The sequence below is a fragment of the Rhinolophus hipposideros genome (assembly GCF_964194185.1).
Source record: "Rhinolophus hipposideros genome assembly, chromosome: 7".
Taxonomy (NCBI): domain Eukaryota; kingdom Metazoa; phylum Chordata; class Mammalia; order Chiroptera; family Rhinolophidae; genus Rhinolophus; species Rhinolophus hipposideros.
Window position 1 is genome coordinate 48336598 of NC_138053.1, and position 17536 is coordinate 48354133.

General features: G+C 38.1%; 3 protein-coding genes across 6 annotated transcripts in view; 1 reads left to right on the forward strand and 2 right to left on the reverse strand.

Annotated features, from left to right (window-relative positions):
* ZCCHC9 (zinc finger CCHC-type containing 9) lies at positions 1-8436 on the reverse strand. Of its 4 annotated transcripts, none has more exons than XM_081053129.1 (6): positions 8409-8436; positions 6856-7265; positions 4167-4317; positions 3835-3927; positions 1850-1918; positions 1-614 (listed from the first exon to the last, which is right to left on the reverse strand). In XM_081053129.1, the coding sequence occupies exons 2-6, from the start codon at positions 7237-7239 to the stop codon at positions 496-498; spliced, it is 816 nt and encodes a 271-aa protein (XP_080909255.1). In that variant the 5' UTR covers positions 7240-7265; positions 8409-8436; the 3' UTR covers positions 1-495. The 4 variants fall into 4 exon arrangements, 3 of the variants coding, with proteins under 3 accessions (XP_080909255.1, XP_080909254.1, XP_080909256.1); XM_081053128.1 differs by lacking the exon at positions 8409-8436 and adding an exon at positions 7843-7958; XM_081053130.1 differs by lacking the exon at positions 8409-8436 and adding an exon at positions 7843-7944 and having other exon boundaries at positions 6856-7231.
* Positions 7420-17536, forward strand: part of LOC308499742 (uncharacterized protein) — a gene marked incomplete at its 5' end in the record, with an annotated part of 22738 nt that continues 12621 nt past the window's right edge. Inside the window, 3 exons of the mRNA XM_081053571.1 lie at positions 7420-7432; positions 8048-8326; positions 8454-8582. Coding sequence (XP_080909697.1) covers positions 7420-7432; positions 8048-8326; positions 8454-8582 — 421 coding nt within the window. The remainder of the gene's footprint in view (positions 7433-8047; positions 8327-8453; positions 8583-17536) is intronic.
* LOC308500168 (double homeobox protein A-like) lies at positions 8597-10785 on the reverse strand (the record flags this gene model as incomplete). Its single annotated transcript, XM_081054388.1, has 2 exons — positions 8597-8775; positions 10296-10785. The coding sequence occupies 2 exons, from the start codon at positions 10783-10785 to the stop codon at positions 8597-8599; spliced, it is 669 nt and encodes a 222-aa protein (XP_080910514.1).

Genomic DNA, 17536 nt, shown 5'->3' on the forward strand with positions numbered 1-17536 from the left:
GAAAAATAATAGTAAATGAATTTTTATTAAATATTTTAAAAATACAGCATTTTGTGGCAAATTATAAATTTCTACTATAATAATAAACTGGTATTTTGAATGTAGAAAACAATATAATCAAAAATTCATTTCCAAATGCAAAGCAGTTACCCTTTGTTTAAGGGTGGTTCAGATTGATGCATAATTTTGATTTTAAGAAAAAGATGATTGCTACAATTAGATATGTAACCACTTAGTTACATCTAAGTTTTATCTGTTAAGAACATAGTCCTTTAAAGAATCCAATTTAAACATCTTATGCCTTTCTTCAGTGATTTTTCTCGAAGCAGTGGGAGAAGTACTGCTTGATGGACAGAAGTCAGGAAACTGCCAACACCAGATCATACTGGTATCTACAGTATAGGCTTCTCCAGGGCAGCCCAGCTCCAACTTGTGAAGAAGGCCCAGTTCAGAATGTAACAGTGAGGTGGGAACTTACGATAGCACTAATCATTATCAAAAATTAACAACTTTAGGTAACTTTGTTTTGGGTTTCTGTGGTTTAGGCACATCCAAAATTTCTTCATAGTCTGCACTCATTCCCTTTGCCCAGCGACCAACTGTAACCATTCGATCTATAAAGGAACAGAAAAGTCAGAATGTAAGAAAAACAGTAATCACATACATCCACCTAGATTGGTATTGGTTTAGCAAAGGAACTAGTTTTGACATGAATAATCACAAGGAAGGAATACTCCATCACTAAAGGAAAGTGAGCAATTCTGTAATTGATTATAACCCTTGATTTCACAGAGTACCACAGGCAATTTCTCATCCCAATTAGGGAAATGCAGCAACTACTTTCCATGCACAAATTGATGAGAAAGCACTTTCATTCTTTCCCAGAGTTCATTATTATAGTCAGTGAATTCCAAGAGTCTGTAAACAGCTAGACTTTGAAGCATCAGTTTTAAAAGCACAAGATTCCACCTGTGAAATTATACAACATCTGCTTGTCAGTCCTGTCATTTGGGAAGTGGCACTCCTCCCAGGAGGGAGAATTCAAATTCCACTTCATCATTTCAGTCTTACTGACTACGATGTAATAAAGACAAGAACTCTTGGTTTTCAAATTGAAATGTTAGGGTTAGGAAGTAAAAATGGGCAGACTTATTTGTGTAATACTGTGATTATTTGAAAAGAAATGTGCTTTTTCCCTATGTTGCACTACTAGGGTATCCTACTGTCTTTCTTTCACACAGGATTATCATCATTCTAATCTAGTAAAATAATGTAATGATGGTCTCCACCTCCCCCTCCACCCCAGATCTGCCATAATAGGAATAGTAAAGATTTATGAAGTTTTTGATGACCAAAGTTAGAATTTCATTAGGAAGAAAATATAACTGGCCAGATGCTGTGTGAATAACACGATTTTAATATTTTTGGCAGTTTTTGCAACCAACTCTTAATCCTTCAGGCCCACACAAAACAAAGCATATACAATGACACTTAATTATAAGAATATTGAAAGTTATTTTCATATTTCTTTTCTCTTATGGAATCCATGCTTTAAATAACAAAATTGGCTCTATTATTAAATTAGTTAGCAAATATAAATGTTTATGAATAAGATGCTTTATGAAACCCTCTAGTGCTGACTGGTCACCTTTTTTTCCACCTGAGAACAGCAGCTAATGTTCAGTTGGTGCTATGTCTACTGACAGAAATGGTTAAGTCATCACTGCAGCAGGAAGCCAGGCTGCCTTAAAATCAGTAGTCCCTCAATGAGTTATTAATAACAAAATGCAGCAAAACCACAGAGGAATACTAATCTCACCCCTTCTAAATGGGAGCCCAGAGATCTCACCTGAATTCTGACTCTGAGGGCAATCTTTCTTAAAATGATCCACAGAGCCACAAAGTCTGCAGCAACCACCTACAAAAAAAACAAAGTCACTGAAAACCTCCCATACTTACCGTACATATGGCCTTTAATGTCTCCAAGCACTTTCATATCTTATTTGGTCCTTACAACCTTGTCAGTTGTAAAGGTAGCTGGAGCCAGGAACATAGGTAGGCGCCACCATTCCTACTAAAAAGGTCCGTTCTCCATTCCTCTTGACCTCACAGAGCACTCAACTGTGCTACCCACCATTTCTTGCACCTGGCCTTCAGGGAGACGTGGGAAAGAGAAGGGAGATGTGATGGAAGGCATTTGTCCTCTGGAGTGTCCAAGAGCCACTGCACAGAAGCCGGATCTTCACCATGGTTAGATGGGCAAGGGTTTGTGAACTCTTGAACCTGGGAGCAAAATTTGTGTGCTGATGCATTTGTTGAGGAAGATGTCCATAGTTTTTATTGGATTCTCTAATGATTAATGACCCCCCAACAGGTTAGAAACAACTACTCAGATGGAGGTGAGCAATTATGAAAGGAATGAAAATTAACTTTTGTTTTAGTGCCTTCTATCTGCCAGGCAACCTAAACCTAATTAAAATGCCCATCTGCCTACTTTAAGCAACACTGAAGGATTGAGAATTTACAACACATGTAGTTTCTAAAATGAGTCTTTTGCATAATGGTCAAACATTATCATGATCATACTCATAATGTTAAGTGCCTTACTCAGAAAAATGACCCTATTGGACATAAACCTGGTTGAACTCTCACTTCTATTTGATCTACTCCCCTTGTGCTTTTTTTTCTATATCTAGTCATTTTGGTTGACCATCCAAAGCCATCTTTGCTCATTAGTCACGTTATATATATGACCTGTTTCTTAAGTTCAAGACTGAAAGGCATTTTTGACCATTTTCCAGGCCCAGGCCTTTGTGCTGTTTGTAGATTTGGAGTGAAATTATTTAGAGTGAAATAATATATTTTAATCCTTATAACTCTTCATCAAATCTAAGACACGATTGATTATAAGATGTATCATTCTTTTACATACTTCTCAGAAAAAAATGAAAATTACCAGCCAATTATGTGTGACACACTAATGGGAAAATACATCCTGAGTTTGGAGATATTAAAATGTGAAAAAATGTGCATCTCAGAATCAATGAAATACATTCAGTTCTTTAATCGCTGTTTTATAGGTGAAAAAAACTGAGATAAGTTAAATAATATGCAAAGTCCCACAGCTAGTAAGTGGCGGTGCTGGGGCTATAACTGGTCTGATTAACTCCAAAAGCTATGCTTTTTCACTGAACTTCTACAATGGAAACCAGGGTATCTCACAAGAGGTGTCTAGAACCTGACGGTAAAAGCCATCACATTAACAAATGACTCACATTAACAGATGACAATCTCCTTAAAGCTTTAGACATCACAGACTTTACTGTGGTGACCTTAAGACATTAGCTGAACTAAAGATAAGAAAGTTACATGATCTCATGCCAAACAATTAAGAAAAACACTCAGAAACAAAAATTACTACAAATATCAATAGTATGTACCAGCCCTTCTACACAAAATGGGATGCTAGGTTGAGATTAAATTTATAACACTATTTTTTAAATCTTACGTTTAAAATCTTGCATTAATTTGAGATACAATCTCTTTGCTTCTGTTATGTTTAAAAGTAAGTATTGATAACATACTCTCATAAATGATGCTGGAGTAAGCACAAAGAGTTCGAAATATACAGCTTAGTTTTTTCTGATTTATTAATATATCAAGTCATATTATACAAAAGTCCAGTACATAGAATAGCACTAGATAAAAATAATGAAATTCTCAAGGTTTTGATATTTATTCCAAAATTTATTCAAGAACTGATAGAGGATAAATTAAATCACAACTCTGCATGATGATTCACCATTTCTGACATATAAGGGTAACAGGACTCACCATCAGCATAGAGTCCTTTGGCATTATCAGGACAAGATCTGGACAGGTGCCCCATTTCTCCACAAACAAAACATTTTGCAAAAGGAAATTCACCTGTAAGATTTAAACAGTTCCCGTTACGTTAATTATGTATATTATGTTATATAATTCATATTATTTTAAAATACTCTGAGAAGACATAATTGTGTTTACATAATTTAAAATTTAATCTCATATGATTTCAAAAAGTGGCACACTCATAAAACACCCTGTCAACAAAAAAATCCCAGTTGGCTACTTATTGGCCACTTTCCCCATTAACTAAATGAAAAACTGATAGGAAAATAACATACCAAGAGCTGGGTCTACTTTAGCCTTGCACTTGGTTATTTCGTGCTCTGTGGATCCACACCGATAACATATTCCAGTGCCCATATCTTGATTCTCAAGGGCAGCCGGGCAATCTGCAATCCCATGGCCAGGTTTTCTACAATGGAAACATACCTAGGAAAACAAAATGTGAGTTTCCACACTGCAAAACTACACTGGCTTTATCAATTCTTGTTATCAAAAATTATCTTTGAAACATTTCCCATTTTAGCTCTTTTTATGAAATCTCAGTATTTTATCTGTGGAAAAGTGTTTTACACAATCCTAAACGCTAAGAAATGTCATATCCATCAGGGTCTCAGCGTTTTTGAAAATCCCTAATCCATCGATCTCAGACAGTTACAAATGCCTTTGTAGGATATAAATAACCAAATATGAACTATACAGTTCATTAATTGGAATGTCAGCACTAGAAAAACTGAGCTTTCTCGAGTAGACAATGGCCATAAAAATTATCACTCAAAGTTAATACTCACACTTTTAAAGATCATATAATTGAATGATTCTGGGTCAAATTATTCTATTTAAATTATGATTCAAATCATAAAATATATTTCATACCAAAAAGTGTACCTCAGTTTTCATCTTTAATACATACGTGTATTCTTTAATATTCAAAAATATACGTTTCAGTTTTAGAAGCATACACAATTTATTTTAAAGGAATAATTCTAAGATGAATTATTTGGCTCCAACATAACACTGAACAATGGTTAGGTTACTTTACATACTATCAAGCAATTTGGAGCATATTTTTTGCTGCTGTGAATGAGAACATCAGAAATAATCAAAGATAGTAGATATTTAAACTAGAAAAATGTATATACAGTTCTTGGATAACAAGTAGTTCATCATTATTTTTTTCCAAAATAAGGCTTTTTAAAAAGCAAATTCAACAGGCAAAATAAAACATAACATTTTGCAACTATGTTTTTACTTTCTTTTTTTCCTGTTTAATAACACTGGGAAAGAATGAATTCCTTTATTCTTCAATAACTTTTAAAAAACAATTTAGAATGAGCTGGTCCAAAGAAAATGCATTTATTCTACAACTAGAAGACCACCAACATGAGAAGTCTCGGATTCTTGGTGAAGTCAAGATGATCTGTAAAAATCTGACAGTTCACACATTAGGTTTTTACCTCAACTTCATCAAATACCTCCTTCTGGAATGATCCTTAAATTTAATGTAGATGGGAATGTAGAAAGCGGACTGATAAATTTCTATATCTCAATTTCTTAGTAATTAAGAACTGATACTTAGTATAAAGTATTAAAAAAAGTACAAGAAAATGAGTTAAAAGGTAGGTCACAAGCCATTCTATTTAAAGTATACGCTTTCATGGAAAGCATTCCTTATTTTTTTAAAAAACAATGTCTTTCCCCCTTAATTATAAACATAAAATTTCTCTTAAAAGTTTTCTCTCACAATATTAACTTTTTAAAATAATATGCAAGTCATCATACTGCTTATGTCAATGAAATTATCTTTTAGTTAAATTAACTTGATTTAAAAATATTTTAAAATTGTGTATTTTAAACAAAACTATCCTGATCCAAATAGAAATGATTATCTTTTCTATTCCAATTTATCCATAAGGAATGTTTCATCAACATTATCTCTAAATAATTATCTTTACATATGACACTGCGTAGAACTAATCCTGCAAATAGAAGCTACACTTATGGCAGCTATAAAATTTCAAGCCTGCATTGGTACAAACAGTGCTGTACAGTTAGTAATTCTAATAAAAAATGAAAAGTGTAAAATGGTAACAAATTGTGATTCTTATGTAGTATCCTGCTAGACTTGGGAAATTCACTTAGAGAAGGGAAAAAAATTATACTAAACATTTCCTGTGCTTTGAAATCTAGGGCTAGGCACCACAGAAATAAACCTGCAGCCCCCATGGTTCTGCAGCGTGTAATATGGGGAGAGGAGCAATAACTAGAGTCTCAAGGAGTTTAACCTCTATTACTCTGCTCTGCTACTAACTAGTGTGATTCTTATTAGATCTCCTTCCTGTGTCTGTTTTTCATGGATAAGCAAAACAACATCCTTTCCACTGAATGGGAACCACACATATTTAACCTGTTGTACTTAACCTTCCTCCTTATTTTGATCATGTTTTAAAATGGCTGTTTGAAAAAGGGCTACTGAAAGGCAGATGAGAGAACAAGGTTTTGAAGCCAGACTCTGGATTTGAAAACAAAATTTCTTTTCAGCTGGACTGCAGTGAGCAGCCCATTTAGGTTCACATTTATTTAATAAAACATATATAGTGTCAGCTACTAGTTTAAGTGATCAAATATTAACACCTTTACCTGGATTTGAATTTCACCTCTGCTCCTAGCTACATGGTTTTCAGCAAGATACTTAACCTGTCTGCATATCAGTGTTTTCTACCCATAGTATAGGAATAATGCCACCACGTTTATAGTGTTGTTGTGATAACTGATTAGTACATCAAATGCCTAGCATATAGGAGGTGCTAAAACAAGTCCTAATGTTATATCTAGCCCTCAAAAAGATGCTTTATAAATTAAGTATGGAACAGCAATCAGACTGCTAAAATATATAGATGTACACGTGTATGATTAATAGTTTCTAGCCATATAAAGTTAATATTTTGTTAGAAGTGATAATCTTACCATTGCATTTTTCTTTGCTGCTTGTCTTTTTAATCGTCTTCCTTCCCTACGACTATCTTTCTTTAAAGCAACTGCAATTTCTTCCCTTACTTCCTGACTGTCTGTTGCTATTATCTCCCCATTGTGAACCATCTGTGAGTTTTGTCGTAGGTATTCCATGAATCCATTCACATCTTCATTTAAGTACTCCTTTTTCTTTTTGTTCTTTTTGTGTTTTGCTTGGGGTGCATCATTTTTAAGGGACAGCCTATTGGCTTCAAGTCGTTTATTCTTTGGTAGGTTTTGGCTTTTTCCCTCGAAGGACCCTTTCTTCATATCCTCCCATGACGTTGCAGGCAAGGGTCTTCTGTTATGTGTGGTAGTAACTCGTGCCCACCTGGTCATGGTTTCATCAGAGATACCATATCAATCTTTAAGACAAACATGGCAGTTAGTCATCTTTTAAAAGACAAAAAAAGATACATGTTGTATCACTATGTCACTAACATATACGCCCATATGTTAAAGTTTTAATTGTTAAAACATTTTTACTTCATTTATATAACCTATATGTTTAATTCTAAAATGTGCTGCATAGGTATGATTGTAGGTAAATCTAGCCCTTACCAGAGAAGCTACCACTCCACACCAATAAAAAACAAAGCATGCACACATATTTGCTTAAAACTGGAAAATTAAGAAACCAATTATTTCACAAAATTTAAATCACATAGTAGTACAGTGAATGAAGTTATCCTTCCCAAAGTCGGTGGTTTTCCTAGCTGTTCATTTTTCTATCTCTAAGTCCCAGACCTACTTTCTCCCAATCTTCTCGCTTAGTCTGTCCTTTCAACGCAAACAATTTGCATGCATAGCCAGCTGTATACAGAAATCCTGTCCTTTGACGGTGAAGGTTGTCATTACAACTCTTTCTGGCAGACTAGTAAGTAAAACATATAAAAGTGTCTACAGTCATGCGACGATACTCGGCTTTACTGTCTTACTAACCAGAGGATAAGCTACTTTCCAGCCCAAGTGATTTCAAATCGGCTTCAGTCGGGCCGCATCCCTTGCGAAGCAGGATCCCGTGCACCAACCACTGTTAAAACCTCAGATGGGAAACGTCCCTTCCACAGAAGCTGGGGGCGGAGCCAATGACCAAGTGTGAGACGGGGCACGTCACGTATCACTACCGATCCTGCGACTGTCCCAGTGGGGGCTGGGCCTGTTGAAGAGGACGTGGATTATCCCTCCCCTGAGCACGTGGGAAGTGGGAAGCTCTGGATATCAAGCCGGGACCCGCCACGTCCACTCGCACCGCGGGCCCAAGTGGGACTGACCGCACGCGCCGGCCCGCGTGGCCAGCGCCATCCGGCTGAGGCCGGTCCCTGCGCCGGCGTCCCCGGCCGGCCGCGCAGCCCGGCACTCCAGCCCCACCTGGCGCTGGTGGCTCTTGGGGACCGAGCAGCCAGTTCCTATGCCCGCCCGCCTGGTTCCAGGAAACAAAGGAGGGCACTCGATTGCATCTGGGGTCCCCGGGGCCCCATCCCGCTCCACCGCGTATAGCTTCTTACCACGCATGAATCCTCCAGAGCAGCCGAGTTAACGTGCCAGAGAAGCCCGTCCCCCGGCGGCGGCGCTGGCTCTCGGGACCGGAAACACGTCATCCTTAAGGGAGCGTCATTTCCGGCGGTCCAAACCAGGACCGGCGCGAAGTGCCTCCGCCTGCTGCGAGGGACTCTTCTTGGGTGGGTAAATGTAGCTAAGTAACTGTTTGCAGAGCGTCTCGGGTGAAGGGCACTGCGCTGGACGCCAGGGACACAAAGCTGAAGGCTGCTTCCCCGTGCTTGCTGGAGCTCACAGTGTAGTGGCCGAGAGGGATGGGAGGATCAGCGGGGTGGTAGACACCGGAAAGGCTTCCTTGGGAAGGTGACCTTTGAACTGGACATCGCAAAACACATATCTGGTGAAATTGGCAGCGGGAGGAAATAAGGGCTTCCCAGGCAGATGTGTGGTCCAAGTGTTAGCGCAGTGGGAGTGGATCTAAAAAAAGACGTTGAGCACCTATTGGGTGGAGGGCGGTGTCTCATGGTCCTGCCCAATGCTAGGTAAGCATTTCATTGAAATACTACACTTTGTAACCAGAGAAGTTATCTTCTTAAGAGGAAAACCCTGGTCTCCGAAACAGTTTTATCTCAACAACCCTTCGCAAACGGATACCAGCACCAGTTGGGGGAAGCGGCATCAGCAGCCACTCAGGTCACCATGGCTGCTACTCCCATTGCCATCGTCATGCTGGATCCATTTTACCCTCTAACTATCTGGATGCTTCTTTGTCTTTACTGCTACCTCCCTTGAGCTGGGTCTCATCGTGTCTTACCTGGATTGCTAGCAGCGGGTCTGGGCATTCCTTCTTGCTCCACGCCAAATCCATTTCTCTTGTCTTAGTCAAGTGAACTTTTGAAAACAAATCAGGTAGTTGCTCCTCTGCTTTAATGCCATCCATAGTTTCCCACCGTTTTTAGGATGTTCAAACTCCATAACGTGGTATTAAGCCCCTGCTAACTTCACTGGCCTCCCCCTGCAGAATCTCCCCCTCTTCTGTGAGCTCCATGCGTAGGAACCTTCCTTCAGTTGGCACATGTGCCGTGCCATCTCCGGGTCTTTATGTGCGCTGTTCTCTTTGTATGGTACTCCTCCTTCTCTTTCGATTAATTTCTCACCCTTCAAGGCTTTTAACATCTTATTCTCTAGTAAGCCTTCCAATGCCTCGCCCCCCCCCCCCCTAGTCTAGGTCAGTCTCCCATTGTACATTTCTGGCAGTCGATACTTCCTTACAGCAGTTTTTGAGTTTGTAATGACAAGGAATTGTGTAATAAAGTTGATTATTGTATCCCCATTGCCTGGTATATAGTTAGTTGGTACTCAGTTCATTTTTGTTAACTAAAGAATAGGTACTTTGCAATGTTTGTTAAAGCAAACTAGAAAGTGACCTGAGTTTCTTTCAGAGGAAAGATTAAAGTCAATACTGTAGAAATACTAGGATTTGGAATGGTATATATCACAAATATTCTAGGTCTTATGGTGGGGAAATTTTTTTTTTTATATGAATAAGTTTATTTTCATTTTCTTTGACATCTGCTAGTGTGGAGCCAGGCTCCGTTGGATAGGGCTGTGTGGTGCCTTGTATCTGTCTGCCTCCTGAAGTTCTGTTTACCATCTCCAGAAGGCTCAGCTTCTCAAGAAGCTGACAGTATATTTAGAAGGGTATGTTCCCAGGATGACAGATTTGAAGTCCAGGCTGATGACATCAAATTTATCTCTTGGTCCATTCTGTTCTGGCTTCAGAGAAATAAGACAGCTGTTAACGAGATTGGTGCCATTTGGTGTGATTTCTGTACCTTGAATTCCCATGTCTCAGAGATGTCATTCCTGGTCTTGTTTCTGTTGTAAGAGCTCACCACGTTCTCTTTTTTTCTGTACGTGGAACCTAGATCTTCGATTTTGAAACCAAATTTGGACTCTTGACTCTGGAACCCCAATTTGCTTAGCAAGTTGCTCTCTGGAATCAATCCCAGGATAAGGGTTGTTTGTAAATGCTGTGATGAGGGTATGTAATTGGGAGGAAGTATAGCTGGTACGACACCATCTATCTTCTCTACCATGAATCTTCTCTTCAGGGTGATCTTGGTCTTGGCTTGCTTCTAAGTCCTTCTCAGGTTCTAATCTTTTCTGAACTCGGTGCCTAGCTCTTCGATTCTGAAACCAAATTTGGATTCTAGACTCTTCAGTGTTGATTTCTAAAGCAAGCTTTTGTTTGGTAGCATAACCTGGGTAAGGTGTTTGATTGAATGCTTTGATGAGGATATTCAACTGGTCTTCTGTGAATTTGGTGCGGCTTCGTCTATGATTCCTTGCTGTGATCTTGTTTGGAGAGTTGTTTTGGGCCATGTTGTAATAGTCTTGAAGCTTTTAACCGGCGGGAAATTTGTAAAAAGACAAATCCTCCAGCTCTTGAAGAGGGGGTTCTTTCTAAACGATAGAGCTACTCATACCATAATGTTCTTAACCAGCTGTCATCAGGTTCTCAGCACTAACCTAGTGATATTTCATAAAGGGATTTTCTTCTCAGAAGTCAGGTAGTTGCATATATTATACCACTAGAGGGTGCATTCAACTAAGACTTGTCCTTTTAGTATTGAGCTAAATTTCAAACTGTAGAAGGTTTATTCCTGGAAGTGAAGAAACAGGATCTCAAGTTGTTTTTGTGGAAGTATATCAAATAAAGATTAGTAATTTACTAAAAATATCATAGAAATTCTTTGAGATTCAGAAATTATTACTACTGTGTGCTGAATGCTTTACAATTATTACCTAATTAATTACCCAATATCCTGAGACGTAAGTACTATTATTTTCTCCATTTTACAATGAGGAAACAAGGTCAGAGAATTGAAGTTCAACACATCCAAGGTTACCTCTTACATCTAGTAAGAGGTAGAGTCAGGATTTGAACCAAGATCTCAATCCAAGGGTGTGAGCTCTGCTTCCTTGTAATACTGCAGGGGATTATTTGCCTGCTTGAACCCACTTTGGAATGGACTTTACTGAGTTACCCTGGCCCATGTAAGATTTTTTTTTAGAATATGTTCTCTTGTATAGTTCAAGGGATTATCTTATTAAAATTTTCCATTCAGATATCATTGAAATACTGTAAATATGTTATTTTTCATAACAGTGTTATCCACAGGGTAAATGTTAAGAGGATATAAAACAGGAAGTAATTATAAAATATGTGTTCATGTAAACACCGTTTCCCCGAAAACACCTAGCTGGACAATCAACTCTAATGCGTCTTTTGGAGCAAAAATTAATATAATACCCGGTCTTATACAAGCTAGTACATTATACATCATACATTATAGTAAAATAGGACCCGGTCTTATGTTAATTTTTGCTCCAAAAGATGCATTAGAGCTAATGGTCTGGCTAGGTCTTATTTTTGGGGAAACAGGGTATAAGATTTCTACAAACTATCTTTTATCCTGATAACTAAATTCTGGACAAAGTAATAAAAAACAACTACCTGAGGATTCTGAAGAATAAATAAAAGCAGACACTTGAGGGTAGTCAAAATCTGAAGATGCAGCCAGCACCTTGGTGAGTGTGTGCGCACATGTCCCGTGAGAGTGGGCCACAGTCACAAAGTGCATGAGCATCTAAAACTGATAGAAAGCCCACCATTACCTTTCTGGTTAAAGGAACCAGAGAAAAAAGCATGCCTGGATGACCAGGGAAGGAAGAGAGCCACAAAGAGGATTCCTCTATTTCTGTGTATGAATCCTTCACGTCTCAAGCTGGCCCCTGAATCCACTTGCACAAGACAAACCCAGAGGCTTAAAGAAATGAACTGAGGGGACAGCCGATGGCGCAGTTGGTTAGAGCGTGAGCTCTGAACAATAGTCTTACCAGTTCGATTCCCACATGGGCCAGTGAGCTGCGCCCTCCACAGCTAAGTTGAAGGACAACTACTTGGAGCCAATGGGCCCTGGAGAGACACACTGTCCCCCAATATTCCCCAATAAAATTTACAAAAGAAAAGAAATGAACTGAGATTTGAATTGCCACCCACAAAAAGACAAAACCTATAACACAAATCTAAAGTTAGTTGCCTGCTTAAGTTTTATTTTTTTGTGAGGAATAAAACAACTCAGAATACATGAAAAATAAATTCACAATATCCGGGATAAAATTCAGAATGTAAACTTACCACTGGTTTAGTGATACTTTGAATTCTGGTTTTCAAGAATTATTCTTGAATTCTTCCCTAATTTGCCTGCTACTATTTATTTTTCAGAGTCCTCAAACAGCTGATCTATGTATTATGTTTTATAGGTTCATTCAGTGGAACACACGAGGAGTGTGCTAATTAATTATATCTTACCTGGAATTGAAACAACTGCCTTTAGAATTTAAATCCTCATTCTTGCCTGGATTCACTCAGAGTAAGAGGTGCTTGGCCAGCCTGGCCAAATTGACCAGTATGTGCTGCAGGACTAGGAGTGTCCAAAGCCTAGCTGGATAAGCCAGCACTCCAGCTGAGTCTCACTAGTGTGAGCCACTTCAAAACAACTTATTTAGCTATAAAGTAATTTGGGAGGGGGAATAGTGAATCTAGAAAGGAAGCTAGGACCAGATTTTGCCAAATTAGGATAGTGAATCTAGAAAGGAGCTAGGACCAGATTTTGCCAAATTAGTGTTTTTATGCCAAATGAAACCGCATTTTAATCTGTAGCACATAAGCAATGAAGAACTGTACATAGATTTTTAGATATGCAAAAGGTCCCATAAAATAGGTCTAGAAAAGAGGGTTGTTTATGGAAGAATATACCTAATGCAGTGTTCAGAACTGTCTGGACACTTACTGAACTTCATTTAAATATACAGAAAAGTAAAGCAGGAGAGAGGGGAAAAGGATTAATGACCCTACTGTTGAAAATAAAAGTGAGATCCAGACCAGTGACATTTTAACAGCTTCTTTTTAAAAAATCTGTCAGTGATTTTTTTTTTTTAGCTGCTTTATGAATCCTTACAATAAGGCCCATGGGTAATAGAATTATGAGTTCCTTTTTTCTTCTTTAAATAATCATTTTATAAATGTTATTCAATGAGTATGCATTGCATTTAGAATCATTAGAGAGTTTTTTAATCTGTGGGAGTTTTGAGACAGCACATGAAAATTTCCAATTACATATAGATTCATAGAAATACATACCTTTACACATTTTGTTATTGTTGTACAGGTCAGTAAACGAAGTGTCAGAGAAGTTAAATGATTACCACAGGACACACTGAATGATAATTTTACCTGTCATGCTCATGGAGATGGCCCAAAATTTTTTTGTTTGTATTGTCGGTTTTCTCGATAACAAAGTTACAAGCAGTGCAGGTACATCTCATTTTATTGTACTTTGCTTTATTGTGCTTCACATGTGTTGGTGTTTTTTACAAACCGAAGGAAGACCCTCCACCATCAAAAAGATTGAGACTCACTTTATTGCGATACTTTATTGCAGTGGTCTGCAATTGAACCTGCAATATCTCTGAGGTATGTCTGTATTACTTTATTTCAGAAATGAAAGAAAATGGTATCTGAAATGCCTAACAGGAGAAACCCATCAAGTTGCTTGAGGTTCATAAGCAATAAAGAAGAGGAATAATATGAAGTTTGTGTTCATCCCTGGAAAAGCTTGAATCTTTTTCATATTCTTTTCTTAACATGAGAAACAATAACATTGGAAATATTAATCACAAAAATGATGCGGCCTTGTTATTCTCATCTCACCCTCTACTGGTTTGTATCTCAAGTTCAAGTTTCTAATCATGCTTTTTAGTGGTTAGAGTGTCAAGTGTTTCAAATGAATACTTAAACCTAAATTGCATGTAAGTGGTAAGATTTGCAAGCTTTCTTCTCTGAAATCACTTCCCCTCTTATCATGTCTGAGGAAATGCTCTCTGATACGGGCCTTAGACTGTGCCTTCAAAGGGAGTAATGGGAGGTCTATAGTTACACAGAATTCTATAAAATGGGGTATGTGAAGAAAACGCATTTTTTTGATATTTGCTATTTGTCAGTACCTCAATAAATGCTAGATACATAAAAATGACAGAGTCCTTTCCTTTAAGTAGCCAGCTGCCTGTGAGGGTAAGAGATGCAGACTGTAAACCACTAATAAGGTGATAAGTGAAGGAATTACAGTGGTAATACCAATTACAGATAAATTCTTCCTGGGAGATTTTTGGAAAACTTCCCAATAGAATTTGTTTCAGAGAACTGGAGATAGCGATAAGGGAAGTGATAGGGAGGAGTCAATAAAAAAGAAATAATCTAACTATACTCTCCAATAAGCAGAAATGCTTTGTGTAAATGAGGTACGTGCGCACGCACACATACATGCAGATTGAGAGAAAGAAGACGTTACGCTAATACTTTATAAAGGATGAAAGTGAACATAAACCCAGTGGCCAAATGTTTAGTACAGATTTAATAACCACTATAAAAATACCTATAAGTCCCTGGGCAAAAAATAATAATTGATGGTTTAGGATAAACTAATTTAAGAGCACCACGTAGTAGTAGGAAAAAATTAGCCCTCCAAAAAATAAGGTACAGAAAGAGGTCCCATAAATATTTTAAGAAACATTTATAGACCAAGAAAATGTACTAAGTCATCTTGTATGTATTCGGAAATCTGTGAGCAAATGATAGTGAGCTCTGTGAAGAGGAATTGTGCACCGCCCATACCCCAGAGTAATCAGTAATCTAGTGACAGTTATGACAGTTGATAATAACCCCAAGGAGGTCGCTTGGAATCATGCCCAGGTGTGCCCAAGGCAGCTCAATATGGAAATCAATAGCAAGTTTTCAAATGGAACATTAGCTACATTGGATGTGTGTGGCTTTAGATATCTAAACAGTGTGTTTTGGAGCAGGAGTGCAGACCAGGTAGAAGGACTTCTTTTAAGAGCTGATCTGAATGTACAGTCTTCAGTCTCTATGCGTTGCTACTGTTTTTTTTTTTTTTTTTAATTTTATTGGGGAAGGGGAACAGAATTTTATTGGGGAACAATGTGTACTTCGAGGACTGTTTTCCAAGTCAAGTTGTTGTCCTTTCAATCTTAGTTGTGGAAGGTGCCGTTCAGCTTCAAGTTGTTGCCCTTTCAGTCTTAGTTGTGAAGGGCGCAGCTCAGCTCCAGGTCCAGTTGCCGTTGCTAGTTGCATGGGGCGCAGCCCACCATCCCTTGCGGGACTCGAGGAATTGAATTGGCAACCCTGTGGTTGAGAGCCTACTGGCCCATGTGGGAATCGAACCGGCAGCCTTCAGAGTTAGGAGCCTGGAGTTCTAACCGCCTGAGCCACCGGGCTGGCCGCGCTACTTTTCTTATATTGGGCATTTGTTTTAACATTTAGGATGGTGGTTGTGGTAACAGCAGTGTGAGTGTGCTTAGTGCCACTGAAATGTATGCTTAAAAATGTTTCACATTGTAAATTTTGTGTATGTTTACCACAATTTTAAAAATATAAAAATTGATATTTCACCTTTTGGCGAATAGTATTTTCACCTTGATTCTCTTGAAGTTCACTTTTTATATCTTTATTTACTATTTAAGAAGCTATCATGAAATTTAAGAATCAAGTTGTTATCCATGTATATAGTTTCCCTTTCTTACCACAAGATCAGTTATCGATTTGAGTTTAGAAAGTACTATCTGTGGAACACAGAGCATTTTAAAAGTAATAATAGCCACTCTTTAATAAGCAGTCGTATACTCTAAAGCTTCCCAAATAGTTTTGAATGGTAACACTCCTTATATACTAATACTAATTTCACGTGGGGAAAACCAAGATACAGAGAGCTTAACTGACATGAAATTTGTCAGTACTGGATGATTTAAAATGTCTGTTCCCTTTGCTGTGCTCGAGTATTGGTCATGTCACCTTCCTGTGGTTACCAAATACAGCATTGGTAACCCCATTACCAAATACAGCATTGGAAACCCCATTACCCACGGTTTCACTTTCTGCAGTTTCAGTTACCCACTGTCAACCTTGTTTCACAAATATTAAATGAAAAATTCTAGAAATCAATAAACAATTCATAACTTTTACATTGTACGTTCTGATTATTGTGATGAAATCTCACACCATCCCGCCTGGGACATGAGTCACCCTTTGTCTACCGTATCCACTCTGTAGACATTTCCTTCTGGTTAGTCACTTAGTAGCCACATTGGTTATCAGATCGACTGTAAGAGTAGTGATGTGGGCAATTCTGATATGCCGAAGAGAAACCATGAAGTGCTTCCTTTAAGTGAAAGGTGAAAGTTCTTGGTTTAATAAGCAAAGAAAAAATTGTATGCCGAGGTTGCTAAGATCTACATTAAGAATAAATCTTCTGTCTGAAATTTAAAGGAAGGAAAAAAATTGGTGCTAGGTTTGCTGTCGCACCTCAAACTGCAAAAGTTACAGCCACAAAAAAAAGGAATTTGTGGTAGTTTTGCTATTGGCCACAGTGCGTATAAGATGGAAAGGCTTTAAATTTGTGGATGGGAGACAGGAATAGAAATCGTGTTCAGATTGTTGGCAACATGTGTGCCAAGAACCATTGGGCCTATGTGAAGATTTCAGTAAGGAACCCCCTGAAATTAGTGACTGCATTCATATAACCTTTATTCCAGTGTAATTGTTCTATTTTATTATTAATTATTGTTGTTAATCTCTTACTGTACCTAATTTATAAGTTAGGCTGTATTGTAAGTAGATACTCGTATGTTCAGGAAAAACAGTATGTATAGGGTTTAGTACTGTCTGTGTGGTTTCAGGCATCCACTGGGGATTTGGAATGTGTCCTCATGGGTAAGGGTTACTGCTGTATTTCATTCTGTTATTTACTAAGGCTAATATTAAAATACACATTGATACCTGGCAAATATTCATCTTTCCTTGCCAAGTTCATATTCTCCTGAATCTCATAGTAGAGCCCTATTTGGAGGTGGTTGGACTCTTCCCCACACATACTCATGATGAAGGTATTCCTAGAAAAGATGAAAAACAGGGCCCTGTTGGCTTCAAAAGTGCTAACAGCTTAAAGGAGAGAAAAATGACATCTCAGCAGTATAATGACAAAACTTGGAATCTAAG

Excerpts from the sequence above, each read along its gene's own strand:
- ZCCHC9 (XM_081053129.1), bottom strand. The coding sequence starts at position 7,239 with ATGACCAGGTGGGCACGAGTTACTACCACACATAACAGAAGACCCTTG. Across the intron at positions 3,928-4,166 it reads TAAAGTAGACCCAGCTCTTG|GTGAATTTCCTTTTGCAAAA; the intron begins GTATGTTATTTT and ends TAAATCTTACAG. Across the intron at positions 1,919-3,834 it reads CAAAGGACTCTATGCTGATG|GTGGTTGCTGCAGACTTTGT; the intron begins GTGAGTCCTGTT and ends TTTTTTTTGTAG.